Raw genomic sequence first — 13,353 nt, 5'->3', positions numbered from 1 at the left:
CTTTTTAGTATTCTCTTTTATTTTGAATCCAGACCGGAAGTGGCGCTGTCTGCCTCTTTTGTTTCAAGTCTTTTATTTTGAATCCAGACCGGAAGTGGCGCTGTCTGCCTCTTTTGTTTCAAGTCTTTTATTTTGAATCCAGACCGGAAGTGGCGCTGTCTTCCTCTTTTGTTTCAAGTCTTTTATTTTGAATCCAGACCGGAAGTGGCGCTGTCTGCCTCTTTTGTTTCAAGTCTTTTATTTTGAATCCAGACCGGAAGTGGCGCTGTCTGCCTCTTTTGTTTCAAGTCTTTTATTTTGAATCCAGACCGGAAGTGGCGCTGTCTTCCTCTTTTGTTTCAAGTCTTTTATTTTGAATTCAGACCGGAAGTGCCGCTGTCTGCCTCTTATGTTTCAAGTCTTTTATTTTGAATCCAGACCGGAAGTGGCGCTGTCTTCCTCTTTTGTTTCAAGTCTTTTATTTTGAATCCAGACCGGAAGTGGCGCTGTCTTCCTCTTTTGTTTCAAGTCTTTTATTTTTAATTCAGACCGGAAGTGGCGCTGTCTGCCTCTTTTGTTTCAAGTCTTTTATTTTGAATCCAGGCCGGAAGTGGCGCTGTCTGCCTCTTTTGTTTCAAGTCTTTTATTTTGAATCCAGGCCGGAAGTGGCGCTGTCTGCCTCTTTTGTTTCAAGTCTTTTATTTTGAATCCAGGCCGGAAGTGGCGCTGTCTGCCTCTTTTGTTTCAAGTCTTTTATTTTGAATCCAGACCGGAAGTGGCGCTGTCTGCCTCTTTTGTTTCAAGTCTTTTATTTTGAATCCAGACCGGAAGTGGCGCTGTCTGCCTCTTTTGTTTCAAGTCTTTTATTTTGAATCCAGACCGGAAGTGGTGCTGTCTGCCTCTTTTGTTTCAAGTCTTTTATTTTGAATCCAGGCCGGAAGTGGCGCTGTCTGCCTCTTTTGTTTCAAGTCTTTTATTTTGAATCCAGACCGGAAGTGGCGCTGTCTTCCTCTTTTGTTTCAAGTCTTTTATTTGAATCCGGACCGGAAGTGGCGCTGTCTTCCTCTTTTGTTTCAAGTCTTTTATTTTGAATCCGGACCGGAAGTGGCGCTGTCTGCCTCTTTTGTTTCAAGTCTTTTATTTTGAATCCAGACCGGAAGTGGCGCTGTCTGCCTCTTTTGTTTCAAGTCTTTTATTTTTAATTCAGACCGGAAGTGGCGCTGTCTGCCTCTTTTGTTTCAAGTCTTTTATTTTGAATCCAGGCCGGAAGTGGCGCTGTCTGCCTCTTTTGTTTCAAGTCTTTTATTTTGAATCCAGGCCGGAAGTGTCTGTCGCTGTCTGCCTCTTTTGTTTCAAGTCTTTTATTTTGAATCCAGACCGGAAGTGGCGCTGTCTGCCTCTTTTGTTTCAAGTCTTTTATTTTGAATCCAGACCGGAAGTGGCGCTGTCTGCCTCTTTTGTTTCAAGTCTTTTATTTTGAATCCAGACCGGAAGTGGCGCTGTCTGCCTCTTATGTTTCAAGTCTTTTATTTTGAATCCAGACCGGAAGTGGCGCTGTCTGCCTCTTTTGTTTCAAGTCTTTTATTTTGAATACAGACCGGAAGTGGCGCTGTCTTCCTCTTTTGTTTCAAGTCTTTTATTTTGAATCAAGACCGGAAGTGGCGCTGTCTTCCTCTTTTGTTTCAAGTCTTTTATTTTGAATCCAGACCGGAAGTGGCGCTGCCTGCCGCTGCCCAGCTTGCCGTTGTCATCACAACAGATCGGAGTTGGCCGGAGAAAGAGCGCAGCTACTTTTACTTCGGAGCAAATTCTCTGTTTTGTTCTTTTTTGTTCCCCATCATAGCTTTTTGATCGTAATTCTTCTTGGTCGGAGGTTATCAACGTTTCTTCCAGGATGGTTAAAGTGTCTTTTAACTCCGCTTTGGGACAGAAAGATGTGAAAAAGGACGCCGAAACTCTAATTCCCGAGGAGGACAAAGTGAGTAAAAATGGCTAACTGAGCTAACGTGCAGTTAGCTTGGAGCTGCGGGAAGACGCAGTTTAAATTAACACACAACGCTGCTGCTTAGCCAAACTCTCTGTTTCTGTAACTTCTACACGCTTAAATAAGGCAGCTGCGATGTTTTTATTAAGATTTTTAAAGTGTGTTTCGGCAACATGAACACAATCAGTTTTTTCCTGCTTCCTCGTGTGTTTTCTCTTGGATACATTTTTCTTGTGTTGCTCGTCTTTTAACATTTATTATCAAATGTTTTAATGTTTCTAATGTTTCTATCTTTAAAGCACAGAGTTTTTTTTTGTTGTTTGGTAAAAATATGTTAAAAGGCAGAAACGAACATTGTTTTTTTTTTTTTTTAGTTTTCATGTGTCATTTGTTTTCTTACAGTTTTTTCTTTGTCTTTTTATGTTTTTATTCGTTGTTTCTCATCTCTAGTTTCACTGTGATCTCTATCTGAAAGCAAAACCGGTTTATAATCTTTTTTATCTCTTTGTTGCGTCACCTTTTTTTATTAAAGGATGTTGAAATGTGTCCATCATTCACAAAAAGATCCAAAGTCCATCTTTAGCCGTGGCCACTTTTATGACATGAAGCCTCCTGGAGACCTTATGAAAGTAGTTTTCCAGGATTGAAATGTTTTGGTAAACTGGGTCAGTGAAAGTTAGGAAAGGTTTCTAAATAATATTTAGGTTGTGACAACTTTGAGTCAAAGGGCTGCTGTTAATCTCTACGTTCAGTGTCACAACATGAAACTTTAATTCTAACAGGATGAATAATCTGTGTGTTTAAAGCAAAGCCTCCGCCCTGTCGAGAACCAAACTGCTGTTTTTCAGTTTCAGGCTTTCGGAGGTCGTTTCAGTTCTTATGCTCTGATTTCTCAGCAGAGAGCAGACGTGGTCGTACCTGCAGTAGCTTTGCAGATACACGTGAAATATAAGAGGAGTGCAAAACCAGGAAGTGTAGGTGAACCGGTTTTTATAGTCTTGTCTCTCTGGCTGTGTGTGTAAATGTGCTGCGTTGTTACTGTGGCTGCAGACTGCAGAGGTTGGTTTTCACCTCCTCCTCCTCTGTCTGACCCTTATCTCGATGACCACAGTTTAATATTTTTCCTCTGGGGAAAGTTGGTGGAAATTCTTCTTCTTCATGTTGCGTTGAGGGGTTTTTCTGCCCTCTGTGGGGCGGCTCCCTTAGGTCTGCAGAGTCCAGGATCAGGGGTGGAGGAGGACTTGGGGTTTTTTTATTGGGGGGAAAAACCGTCAGTGGTACTCAGCAGTAGAAATATGGATTATAAAGAGTATTAATATATATATTAATCCCCAACTATTCTTAACTGAATAAAAATTGTATTAATATGTTGGCAGGTGCTTCTTTCAGTATTATGTTTTTTCAAAGCAACATTTGTTTGGATCGCCCTGATCAGAATACAAACTCTTCAAGATGACCAAATCTGGATAAGCATCACTCTAAATGGGACTACATATCACAACGCAGGCTGTTAGCTACGTAAAGAACACTTTTATTTGAAGAGAGAGAGAAAACACAGCACAAACATTTCATTTTATTTTAAATGTCTTTAAACAATCAGACCTTATGTGACCCACAACAAATAAAAACCCACAAATAAATGATAAAAAGGGCAAAATGTCCGCACGTTCAGTCCTTCCCTGTACTAAAAGGCTCTAACGTCTACTTTACCACTAAAGTTTAACCAAGTCATGTTTCTCGTTTTCTCACGGCAATCAGCAGGAAACCAGCAAACGTTTGATTTATAACTCTTTAAAATGACTGTAGAACAAAAGAATAGAGTTAATTAACGTTGTGTTTAAGAGATTTAATGTTTCAGCTCTGGCTTTTATTTGTTCCTGACCTGGATAAAGGTTTATTTTCTGTTAAGAAGAAGAACTTAACTAACCCCCTCTTAGTTTCTCTCTCGTTCTGTCACAATTCTCTCTTTTGTTAAAAAAGTAGAACTCGCAGAGCAAAGGAGAAGCTGATAGTTTGGTATGAAACCAGCAAACACTGTTACTGAATTAGTTCCCCTTTCTGTCGACACATCGCGCAGCATCTCTGAGTCCTCTGCCGGCCGTTTGTGTCGATCTCTTAAATTAAACGGAGTTGAACCGATCAGCTCTGCCGACGAGACGTTCACAGCAACAGAAAGTAGAACCAGCTGAACGTTCAGGCCGAGCATGTGGCCGCCCTCAGTTTAGCTTTCCCCCCGAGGAAGCCGTGTCGGAGCCAAACCCGGGATGCAGGCGTCTTCCTGTCGAACAGAAGGTTGCAGTTCACATCCTTTTACTTGAGAAAAAAAGTGGTAATACCACAGCGCAGAAATACTCTGCTACAAGTTACAGTTACAGAAGTCAGATTATGATTATTGATGCATTCATGTGTTAATCAGTGAAATGTTGCAGCTGCTGAAGGCGGAGCTGAATTTATTTATAGATATATTACTTTATTGACAGCTTATCAAGTAGCAGAAGGCAGTTTTTGCAGTTTCTGGTTACTTTCCACCACTGAACTTTGGCCCTTTGGTGAACAACAACACAGTTTGCTGCATGTTTAGTCAGTCGTCAAGTTCCTAAAACCTGCCAATAAAACACCTCTGGCCTTAAAAAGCAGTTAGTAGAGTTATTACGCAGCAGGAATCAGCGTCTGATCTTATTTACTGAACGCATTGAAAAGTCTCACAGTCTTAGTTTTGTTTTCTTGTGAGGGGAGCAGCTTTATTTTACTGTTACTGGTCAACGTGCTCCTGAGTTTGTTGATCTGCTATTTAGAGTAGAAGCTCAGAAATATTCTCAGCAGAGCGACGTCTTCAGATGTTATTTACAAAGAAGGAAAGCAGTGAACTCTCACACAGAGCTCGTCTCTGTGTGAGAGTTCACTGCTTTTCTTCGAGCTGCAGATGTTGGCACCTTTTAACCCATAAGGTGATTTAAAACGGATTGATTGTTGCATATGGCATCGACTCATTATCATCCCAGCACGTGTATTAATGAGTGAACCGTCTCAGCAGTACTGTGTCATCAGGCTGTTGTTGTCTGTGCAGAAGTCTTATAGAGAAAACGCTGGAAATAAGCTGCTGACAGCTCAGCTGAAGGTCAGCGGGGACGAACACCTGAGCTTATCCTGCTGCACATTAACCCGTCACGCTCCGCTGTCAGCTCCGCGCAGCACAGATCACTAGATCCCACTGCGTTGGGACCTGACAGCGAGGCGTGGGCGTCGCTCGCCAAAAGTTTTCTCACACGAACTGCAGCTGCGGCTTCTTACTGGGTTTGTTTGTAGCATCGAGTGTCAGAAAGTGTTAATCACTCCGCCAGACTCTTGGGGGTTTTATTAGATAGGATTGTTTTTTTTTTTCCTGAGTTTAAAGAGATACACTCAATCGACCGCAGCGCTCAGAGACGGAAGTGTGTGAAGAACAGATGTACAGTGTAGATAAGAACAGCAAACTGAAAGTATACTGTGCAGTGTGAGCTTACACAAAACAAAGAGGAGAATAATGTAGTTTAGTTATTTTTCTAATTTCCTTTATCGTTTGTCACTTTTAAAGCAAAGAAAAGCCCAAAAAATGTCTAAATGATGAATTCCCTGATCGAGACGTTGGGCAGATTGATCTGTTGCAGCTCTTATTTATCCTAGATATAAAAACGAACTATTTAAGTCCTGAAAACTACTCTGACTTGTAAGTTGTTGAGCAGCTGTTTGTGTAAAACAACAGTAAACACTGACACGTTTGAGTTTATGATCCACACAGTCAGATATTAAGTATTAAGGAGCTCCAACTCAGGAAGGACAAACTCCTTTACAATATTTGAACATGATCTTTATTATTTTATTTTATCAAAACAAGACCAGAGCCTGGTCTGTCTTTTCTCTGTTTTCAGTTAATCATTTGTCTTTTTAAATGTGAAAAATAAGATAATTTCCCATCGCACGTTTTTAATCCTAAGAACTTAATCCAGAACTCCAAATAAAAAAGAAACGTGTCGAGTGTCTGTTGAGACACTCTGAACTATAAATGTAGTTTTATAGGAGCCAGATATAGTGGAGAGCGTGTGATGGAGGAAGGAAGCTTTATTAAGACGTCCCGTGTTCCTGTGCTGCTGGTGTAGACGTGCCAGACTGAAACCTGGATTTTTATATATATTTATATTTATATATACACGACGACGACTTCTTCTCACAGAGTTGTGTCAGCTGGTGGACTTCATGTCCTTCTCAGATGTCCGCTGGCCATCTGAAATTACCGTTTGGATTTGTCGGGATGTGACAGCAGCAGGTTGGAAATGAACCGGCACAGTGCTGGGTTGCTTGGACAGCTGTTAGTTGTTCTTTGTAATGTTCAGATGTTTTTGTTAGAGGAGAGCGTGTTGAGGTACATGATGGGAGAGAATTATCTGTAGATGAATTTAAGCGACTGTGAAAATAATCGCTGGTTAGAAGTTGGCAGAAACTTTCCTGATGTAAACGTGGCTGATTTAGGAAATCGTTGGCTTTCGCCTCGTCTTTATTGTCCGACACAGACTTGGACGTTTGTCGGCAGGTGACTTTTGTTCCACAGTTCATCTTCAGCTTCATCCGGGTCACTGATTCAGATCCCACACAGACTTCAGGCCCAGAAGAGTCCACTTTGAGCTGCCGGTCCGCTTCACCTGCTGAAATGTGTTTCCTGTTTTTGAAAGCAACAGTGTGTAATCCAGCTGCTGCACACAGTGCACAGGCGGCTCATCACCTAACGCTCAACTGTCAGTTTAAATCTCTCTCTTTTAGCGTTCAGGAGAGTGTGATTCATTCAAAGATGGAAATAAATGTAAATGAATTAGACGTCTGGCTGGCGGGAACTTTCTGTATGCAAATGTGTCTGTCAGGCGTCGTGCTGCCTGCACGTCTGTGTGCACGCGTTGTTTTTAGATGACGAGTAAAGGTGTGGTTTTTTTTTTCCTCTCTGACTGGAGGAGGAGCGGCCGTCCTCGGATACCACGTGTACCTGCCCGCAGACCTGCGTTACCGGATTACAGCCTCGAATCTGCTCCTCGGCGTCTTGCTGGCTCTCCGATTGTCTTCTGAGGCAGGCGGGCAGCTTGAAAAGGATTAAGGTTTAATCAGCTGGATAGGGACTCAGACGGAGAGCTTTATCCGCCTCCTGCGGGGCGCCGACCGCTAAAACTCAACGAGAGGGAAGATTAACCAACCGGGCAGCTAGACCACCTCCACCCACACAGACCTGCAGAACTACAGCCCCCCTTTGTAACCACACAGACAGGATCCAGACTAAAGCCCAGCCGATATGGGATCGTTAATACCAATTAAGATATTTAAAATCCGATATATCGACCGATGTTCTCTCTTCTTCTTCTTCTTAGAAACACGTAACACAAAGATTATCCCTAACATTTGTAATGTGTGGTCTTCAGTCTGTAGAGTAGGCTGAGTAGGCCAGGACGTCTCTGCGGCGCCACAGTATTTCATTTAAAAGGTATTTAGACTCACATTTAGTAATTGGCAGCTCTGGTTACTGTGTGTCCAGTTATTTTAGTTTCACTTCGCAAAATGATTTTGTACTTTCCACACGTTTTATCTCAAGTTTACTTTCAGTTTAACAGTTTGAACTTTAGGATTTTCCCCAGACTTATTTAACACACGCTGGTCATCTCAACAGTTTAGTCGATGAGGTGTGATGACACAGAGAGAGGAGATGAGGGGAGAACTGTTTCAGCAGTTTCACTTTAGCTTTAGCTTCCACTTGACTTTTTAATTAGTCAGAATGAGATTTCTTTTGACCTCCTGTGTGTAGTTTGTGTAGCAGCAGGAGGATGTTGTGTCTGGCAGGTCTGTTACTGTCCACGTTGTTGGTTTTATGTGTAATCGGAGTCAGATTAGCGCTCAGACTCGACCGCCGCTTCACCCCTGAGACTTGTTTACAGCACGCAGCAGAAGAGTTTTTACGGTGGTCAGATTGGGAGAAAGTGACGTTTCTGTAAACTGAAGTTGGGTTGTCAGGTTCGGTTCCCCTCAGGCGTTCGGCGTGCGTCGGGTTCCTCGGCCGTGTGCAGCTCAGAGCGGAGGCTGGAGTTTCATGTGGCACCGCCGGCTGAAACCGAAGCTCTGTCCTGGACACTGATACTCACCGGTCCAACACAGAGGCCGAAACACCGGCTGCTCTCAGGTGGACTCACCTGAGATCCGAACCACGTCTATATCTGCACACTTATTATTGATTATTGAGGAGAAACATGGATTTCAGGAGAAGAAGAAGTCAAACCTAAAGTCAATGTGAGAACAAATGATGACGAAGAAGAAGAAGAAATCATGTGAAATGACAAGGAAATACATTTTTTAGGATGATTACAGAAAGATGCGATCCTCCCACCAAATCAGTAGATCAGCTACACGTCGATTCATCGGATTAAAAATGGAGCAGTTTGTTCACTGTCACAAGCAAAAATACATCCAGCTTCTCAGTATTATGTATTTTATATTTTTATACACAACCGATCAAAAGTTTTAGAACAGCCGCCATGTTTGTAGTAGTAGTAAAAGTTAAAAACAAAGTTTACGTCACCAAAACAGACATTTTCAGATCTAAAATGAACAATTACATGAAGGAGTTTTGTTCATTATTTCACTGTAGGATCAACTGATGACCAGCTGCTCTGTCTTCCTTCTTTAATGTTATCTATAATATTTATAATACAGTCCAAATAAAGCTTCTGCAGCTCCAAGCTGTTTACTGTAGAAATGTTTCATTTCCTTCCACTGCTGCAGAATAACCAAAGAAGGAAAAGACAAAGTTTAAGTCGGCAATGAAATGATGTAAATTTCGAGGATTTACAATTTTCAGGGATCAAACAATGAGTTAACATCTTCAGTCATTTTATCAGCCTCCTCATCACCTTTAAAAATGCTGATCAGAAGATCCTGACGACCCGGCTGTGTGTGTGTTGTGTGTGTGTTTCTGAGTGTACATGCTGTGTGTGTGTGTGTGTGTGTGTGTGTGTTTCTGAGTGTACGTGTGTGTGTGTGTTTCTGAGTGTACATGCTGTGTGTGTGTGTGTGTGTGTGTGTGTGTTTCTGAGTGTACGTGTGTGTGTGTGTGTTTCTGAGTGTACATGCTGTGTGTGTGTGTGTGGTGTGTTTCTGAGTGTACATGCTGTGTGTGTGTGTGTGTGTGGTGTGTGTTCTGAGTGTACGTGTGTGTGTGTGTTTTCTGAGTGTACATGCTGTGTGTGTGTGTTTCTGAGTGTACATGCTGTGTGTGTGTGTTTCTGAGTGTACATGCTGTGTGTGTGTGTTTCTGAGTGTACATGCTGTGTGTGTGTGTTTCTGAGTGTACATGCTGTGTGTGTGTGTTTCTGAGTGTACATGTTGTGTGAGGGCGTGTGTGTGTGTGTGTGTGTGTTTCTGAGTGTAGATGTGGTGTGTGTTTCTGAGTGTAGATGTGGTGTGTGTTTCTGAGTGTAGATGTGTGTGTGTGTGTGTGTTTCTGAGTGTAGATGTGTGTGTGTTTCTGAGTGTAGATGTGGTGTGTTTCTGAGTGTAGATGTGGTGTGAGGGCGTGTGTGTGTGTGTGTGTGTTTCTGAGTGTACATGCTGGTGTGTGTGTGTGTTTCTGAGTGTAGATGTGGTGTGTGTTGTGTGTTTCTGAGTGTAGATGTGGTGTGTGTGTGTGTTTCTGAGTGTAGATGTTGTGTGAGGGCGTGTGTGTGTTTGTGTGTGTTTCTGAGTGTACATGCTGTGTGTGTGTGGTGTTTCTGAGTGTAGATGTGGTGTGTGTGTGTGGTTTCTGAGTGTAGATGTTGTGTGAGGGCGTGTGTGTGTGTGTGTGTGTGTTTCTGAGTGTACATGCTGTGTGTGTGTGTGTTTCTGAGTGTAGATGTTGGTGTTGTGTGTGTGTTTCTGAGTGTAGATGTGGTGTGTGTGTGTGTTTCTGAGTGTAGATGTTGTGTGAGGGCGTGTGTGTGTGTGTGTGTTGGTGTTTGAAGTTATGAAATGTTGATCTGAAGGCCTGTCGGGTCTTGTTGGTGAAACTTCAGCAGACGGATCTCAGCTTTGAGATCTCGCTCGCTTTTTGTTCTACGCTCGTTTAGACGTGTGAGAAAATGTGACAAATTCACACGAGCAACCGGTGGCTTCTGGAGTCTGAAAGTGAACGTAGGGGGAAGACAAACCACAAACCTTCCCCATATCTAACGCGCCGGGTCACGACTATTTAAATGTTGTCATTGCAATACTACTGTTTGACTCATGCTGACTTCTCAGGAAAGTAAATGCAGGAGGAGCCCACTGATCTGACAGTCAGGTGATGAAATCTGATAGAGGGCGTCCAGTTTGAGTCAGAGATGGACACTTTCTACGGGGATTGTTCTTTTTTATTGATATTGAGACTGCTTAACGATCCGAGTCTTTATCGATACCACTCTGGTGCGCTCCTCCCTAAAAGCCCGTCACCATTATTAGTTACGCTGCATTAATTATCCTTAATAGTTTTATATATTATTTATACGTCTGCTAAAGCAGGTGTGTGAAGCCGGACTTTACCTGGTCTGTGCTTGGAAAATATTCACAGTGTCCCGTTTTTCTAATGTGTTACCAGATTTAAGTTTTCTAACTGCATCTCCCGACTGAACACCGCGGTGGAAATTCAGCGTTGTCGTGGACTCGGGTAGTTCACCTGCCACTGCTCTGCTCCGTGCACACGCTCCGCTAATCCTCTTTACGTTTTGTCGCCAGCCGTTTCCTATTTGTTTATTTTTACGGTCACACGTGCGCGAGAAAACTGCTTAAACTAACATTTCAGACTCTGTGTGTTAGTCTGGAAATAGTTTCCGTCTTTGCTCTCAGACTGATGTCTTACTGAGCATCACTGATGAAAGTTTAATTAAGGAAAAGTCCTTAATTAATGTTGTTTTAATATCATAACACAGCAGTGCCACTGTTCTCATTATTCTAATGAGCTGTGTCTCTTTCAGGACGATTGAATAACATTTTTAATTATTAATTAGATTTGTTTGATAAATTGTTTTATTAATGAGTAATAAAAACATTTCTTTAGCTGAATCAGTTTTGAGTTTGTTCATGCAGCAGCATCGTGGTACTTGGTGGGGAAAAACGTCTGACAGAAACCGTCAGTATTCAGTAGGTTGCTCTGTAATGATTTGGTTCCTCGAACGGTTGCAAATCAACAGTTAGGAGAAGAAAAAAAGAAGTGGTCAAACGTTGTGATATAATTTCCAGTGTGTGCACAATGATGTTTTGATTGCCACAGAAACACTTCCTGTTGATATTCACACACCGTGTTATTAACTACAGTTCCTTGTGTTTGCTGTTGGAGGAGCACCACCTGCCTGACGGGGCCCGGTTCAGGGCCAAAAGTCTCCAGACCAAACTGAAGATGTTCTCTCTTTAGAACATCCTCTTTTGCTTTCTATGTTGTTTTTCCTTCACTTCCTTGTTTCTTTTTTTTTGTCTTCCCTTAAGTCAAAAGGCTTGCGAGTGATTGGAAAAGAACGTCCTTCAGGCTTTCAGGCTGACGGAGAAAGCCTCAGGAAATGTTCCTTAACACTGTCTCTGCCGGCCTGTCAAACAAACTCCGTCCACGCCGCCGCGCTCGCCGCGCTCTCAGCCTCTGAGAAGCTTTCACACAGACGTCCTCTTGTCTTTCTCATCTTTTGATCTCCTGCGGTCTCAAACAGCTGTTCTTTGGTTCCTCTTTTCTTAGCGTTCCTCCTCGAACCGGCCAGACGGCATGAACGCAACATGTGGGGGAGTTTCTATAAGTGGAGTGAGCGACAGAAAGGGCTGACTGTCAGTTTTTTTTCTGTGCGCCGCCCTGCTGTGTTTCTTACCCGAGGCGTTTGTGTGTCTGACCGTGAAGCGCTGACTCAGGCCGCACATTCGAGGACGGGCTGAGATTCTTTGTTTCACTGACCAAACAGAAAACTGCGATCTGAAAGTTAAGCTGGAGGTCGACTGTCTGCTTATGTCAGGAGATACGGGCCACCGAGCAGCGAAAACAACAGAATATAAATCCCCTTTTTGCAAAGTAACAGTATTTTATTGTTGCAGAGCTGAATATAAAGACCCAGTTTCCCTGCAGACGCCTGGTTGCTCATAATGAACCTGATAGAGGCAGATATTTAGAGCTTGGCAGATTCCTGACAGCTCTGGAGATGGTTTTTGTTTTGTGCCGCTTGTTTGATGACACACAGACAAAAAGGGGAAGCGTTTGTGTCGGCATTGTGGGAAACCAAACACCGCTCTAAGCCACACAATGTCAGAAACGATCAACTCCACAGGTGTGGCGTGTGGCGAGTTTTCACCCAATGATTTCATCAACGTCACTTAATCCTGGATAACCTGCTGGTTTTCTGTTCTGGTCCAGAGCTGCGGCGATTGATCCAGGTGACTGTTTTGGTTTTCTTTAAGGCGTCGGAGGCGGGAAGTTAAAAACAAAGACTGAATTCCTCCCAGCAGTCGTCGGCTGAGGTTGAATTTGAAACGATTCTTCTCATTATCGTCTTTTGGGAGTTGTGATGGACGTCACTTTGTGGATTGACCAAAACCAAGACGTATTTAATTTCTTGGCATGTGTGGTCGATGGAGACGAGCTTGTTTATATAGAAAAGCTGCAAACATTAAACTGACTGAAACATGAAGCTTCTTTCTAGGGACGCACCGAAATGAAAACTCTCGGCCGAAACCGAATTTAATGAAAAACTTGAATACCGAACAAGTACATTCACATTTTACCCATTATTTTTACCGCTGCATAATTAAACAGTCAAAATGAGCTTTTCCCTCAGTGTTTCCCACAGGATGTGGAGAGACTATGGTGGGGGCCCGGGGCCCACAGGGTCAGTGAAGTAAATGACATGTGTACATTACTTCTAATGGACACATGTAATGTTTAATACTTTCTGTGAATATAATCCATTAATCTTATTTCCTCCTGTACGACGCCTTATTTTGAAACCGGACGTTGTCCCATGTGTTCCTCCTCGCGTTTTATATCCTGTTTTATGTGGTTCTGGTCTTCACAGCCTCTCTTCACACTAAAGAGACAAACTGACAGGATAAAGTCTCTAACCTGCCTGTCAGCTCGCTCTGGGCCGCTTCACTTACCGTAAAGGCTTGTATACGTTGGCACTCCAATTCAGGTGCGGCTAACTTAACCTCCTTCTCACAGACGAGTGACAGAAACACAGAAGCGGTTCTTTTCTAAGAAGTCGCCACAGATGGAGCTGATGTGCTGAGAGCTGCAACGATTAATCGGTATAAATTAATCGCCAGATATTTTGATAATTGATTTATCGTTTGAGTCATTCTTTTAAGAAATATGATCTAATGATGTAAAATGTCCCGGTGTC

At 42.8% G+C, this 13,353-nt stretch overlaps 1 protein-coding gene across 2 annotated transcripts in view; it reads left to right on the top strand.

Annotated features, from left to right (window-relative positions):
* The first annotated feature begins 1,726 nt into the window (after positions 1 to 1,726).
* itm2ba (integral membrane protein 2Ba) overlaps positions 1,727 to 13,353 on the top strand; it is a 28,346-nt gene continuing 16,719 nt past the window's right edge. The window contains exon 1 of one of the 2 annotated variants that reach the window (XM_038720055.1): positions 1,727 to 1,957. In XM_038720055.1, the coding sequence (XP_038575983.1) occupies positions 1,874 to 1,957 (84 nt within the window). In that variant the 5' untranslated portion in view covers positions 1,727 to 1,873. The remainder of the gene's footprint in view (positions 1,958 to 13,353) is intronic. The other variant, XM_038720056.1, reaches the window with a different exon arrangement.

Source organism: Micropterus salmoides, unplaced genomic scaffold (genome assembly GCF_014851395.1).
Source record: "Micropterus salmoides isolate LMB-PRFRI ecotype aquatic unplaced genomic scaffold, ASM1485139v1 Ms_hic_scaffold_15, whole genome shotgun sequence".
Lineage (NCBI taxonomy): Eukaryota > Metazoa > Chordata > Actinopteri > Centrarchiformes > Centrarchidae > Micropterus > Micropterus salmoides.
This window is presented reverse-complemented; position numbering and strand designations above follow the sequence as displayed.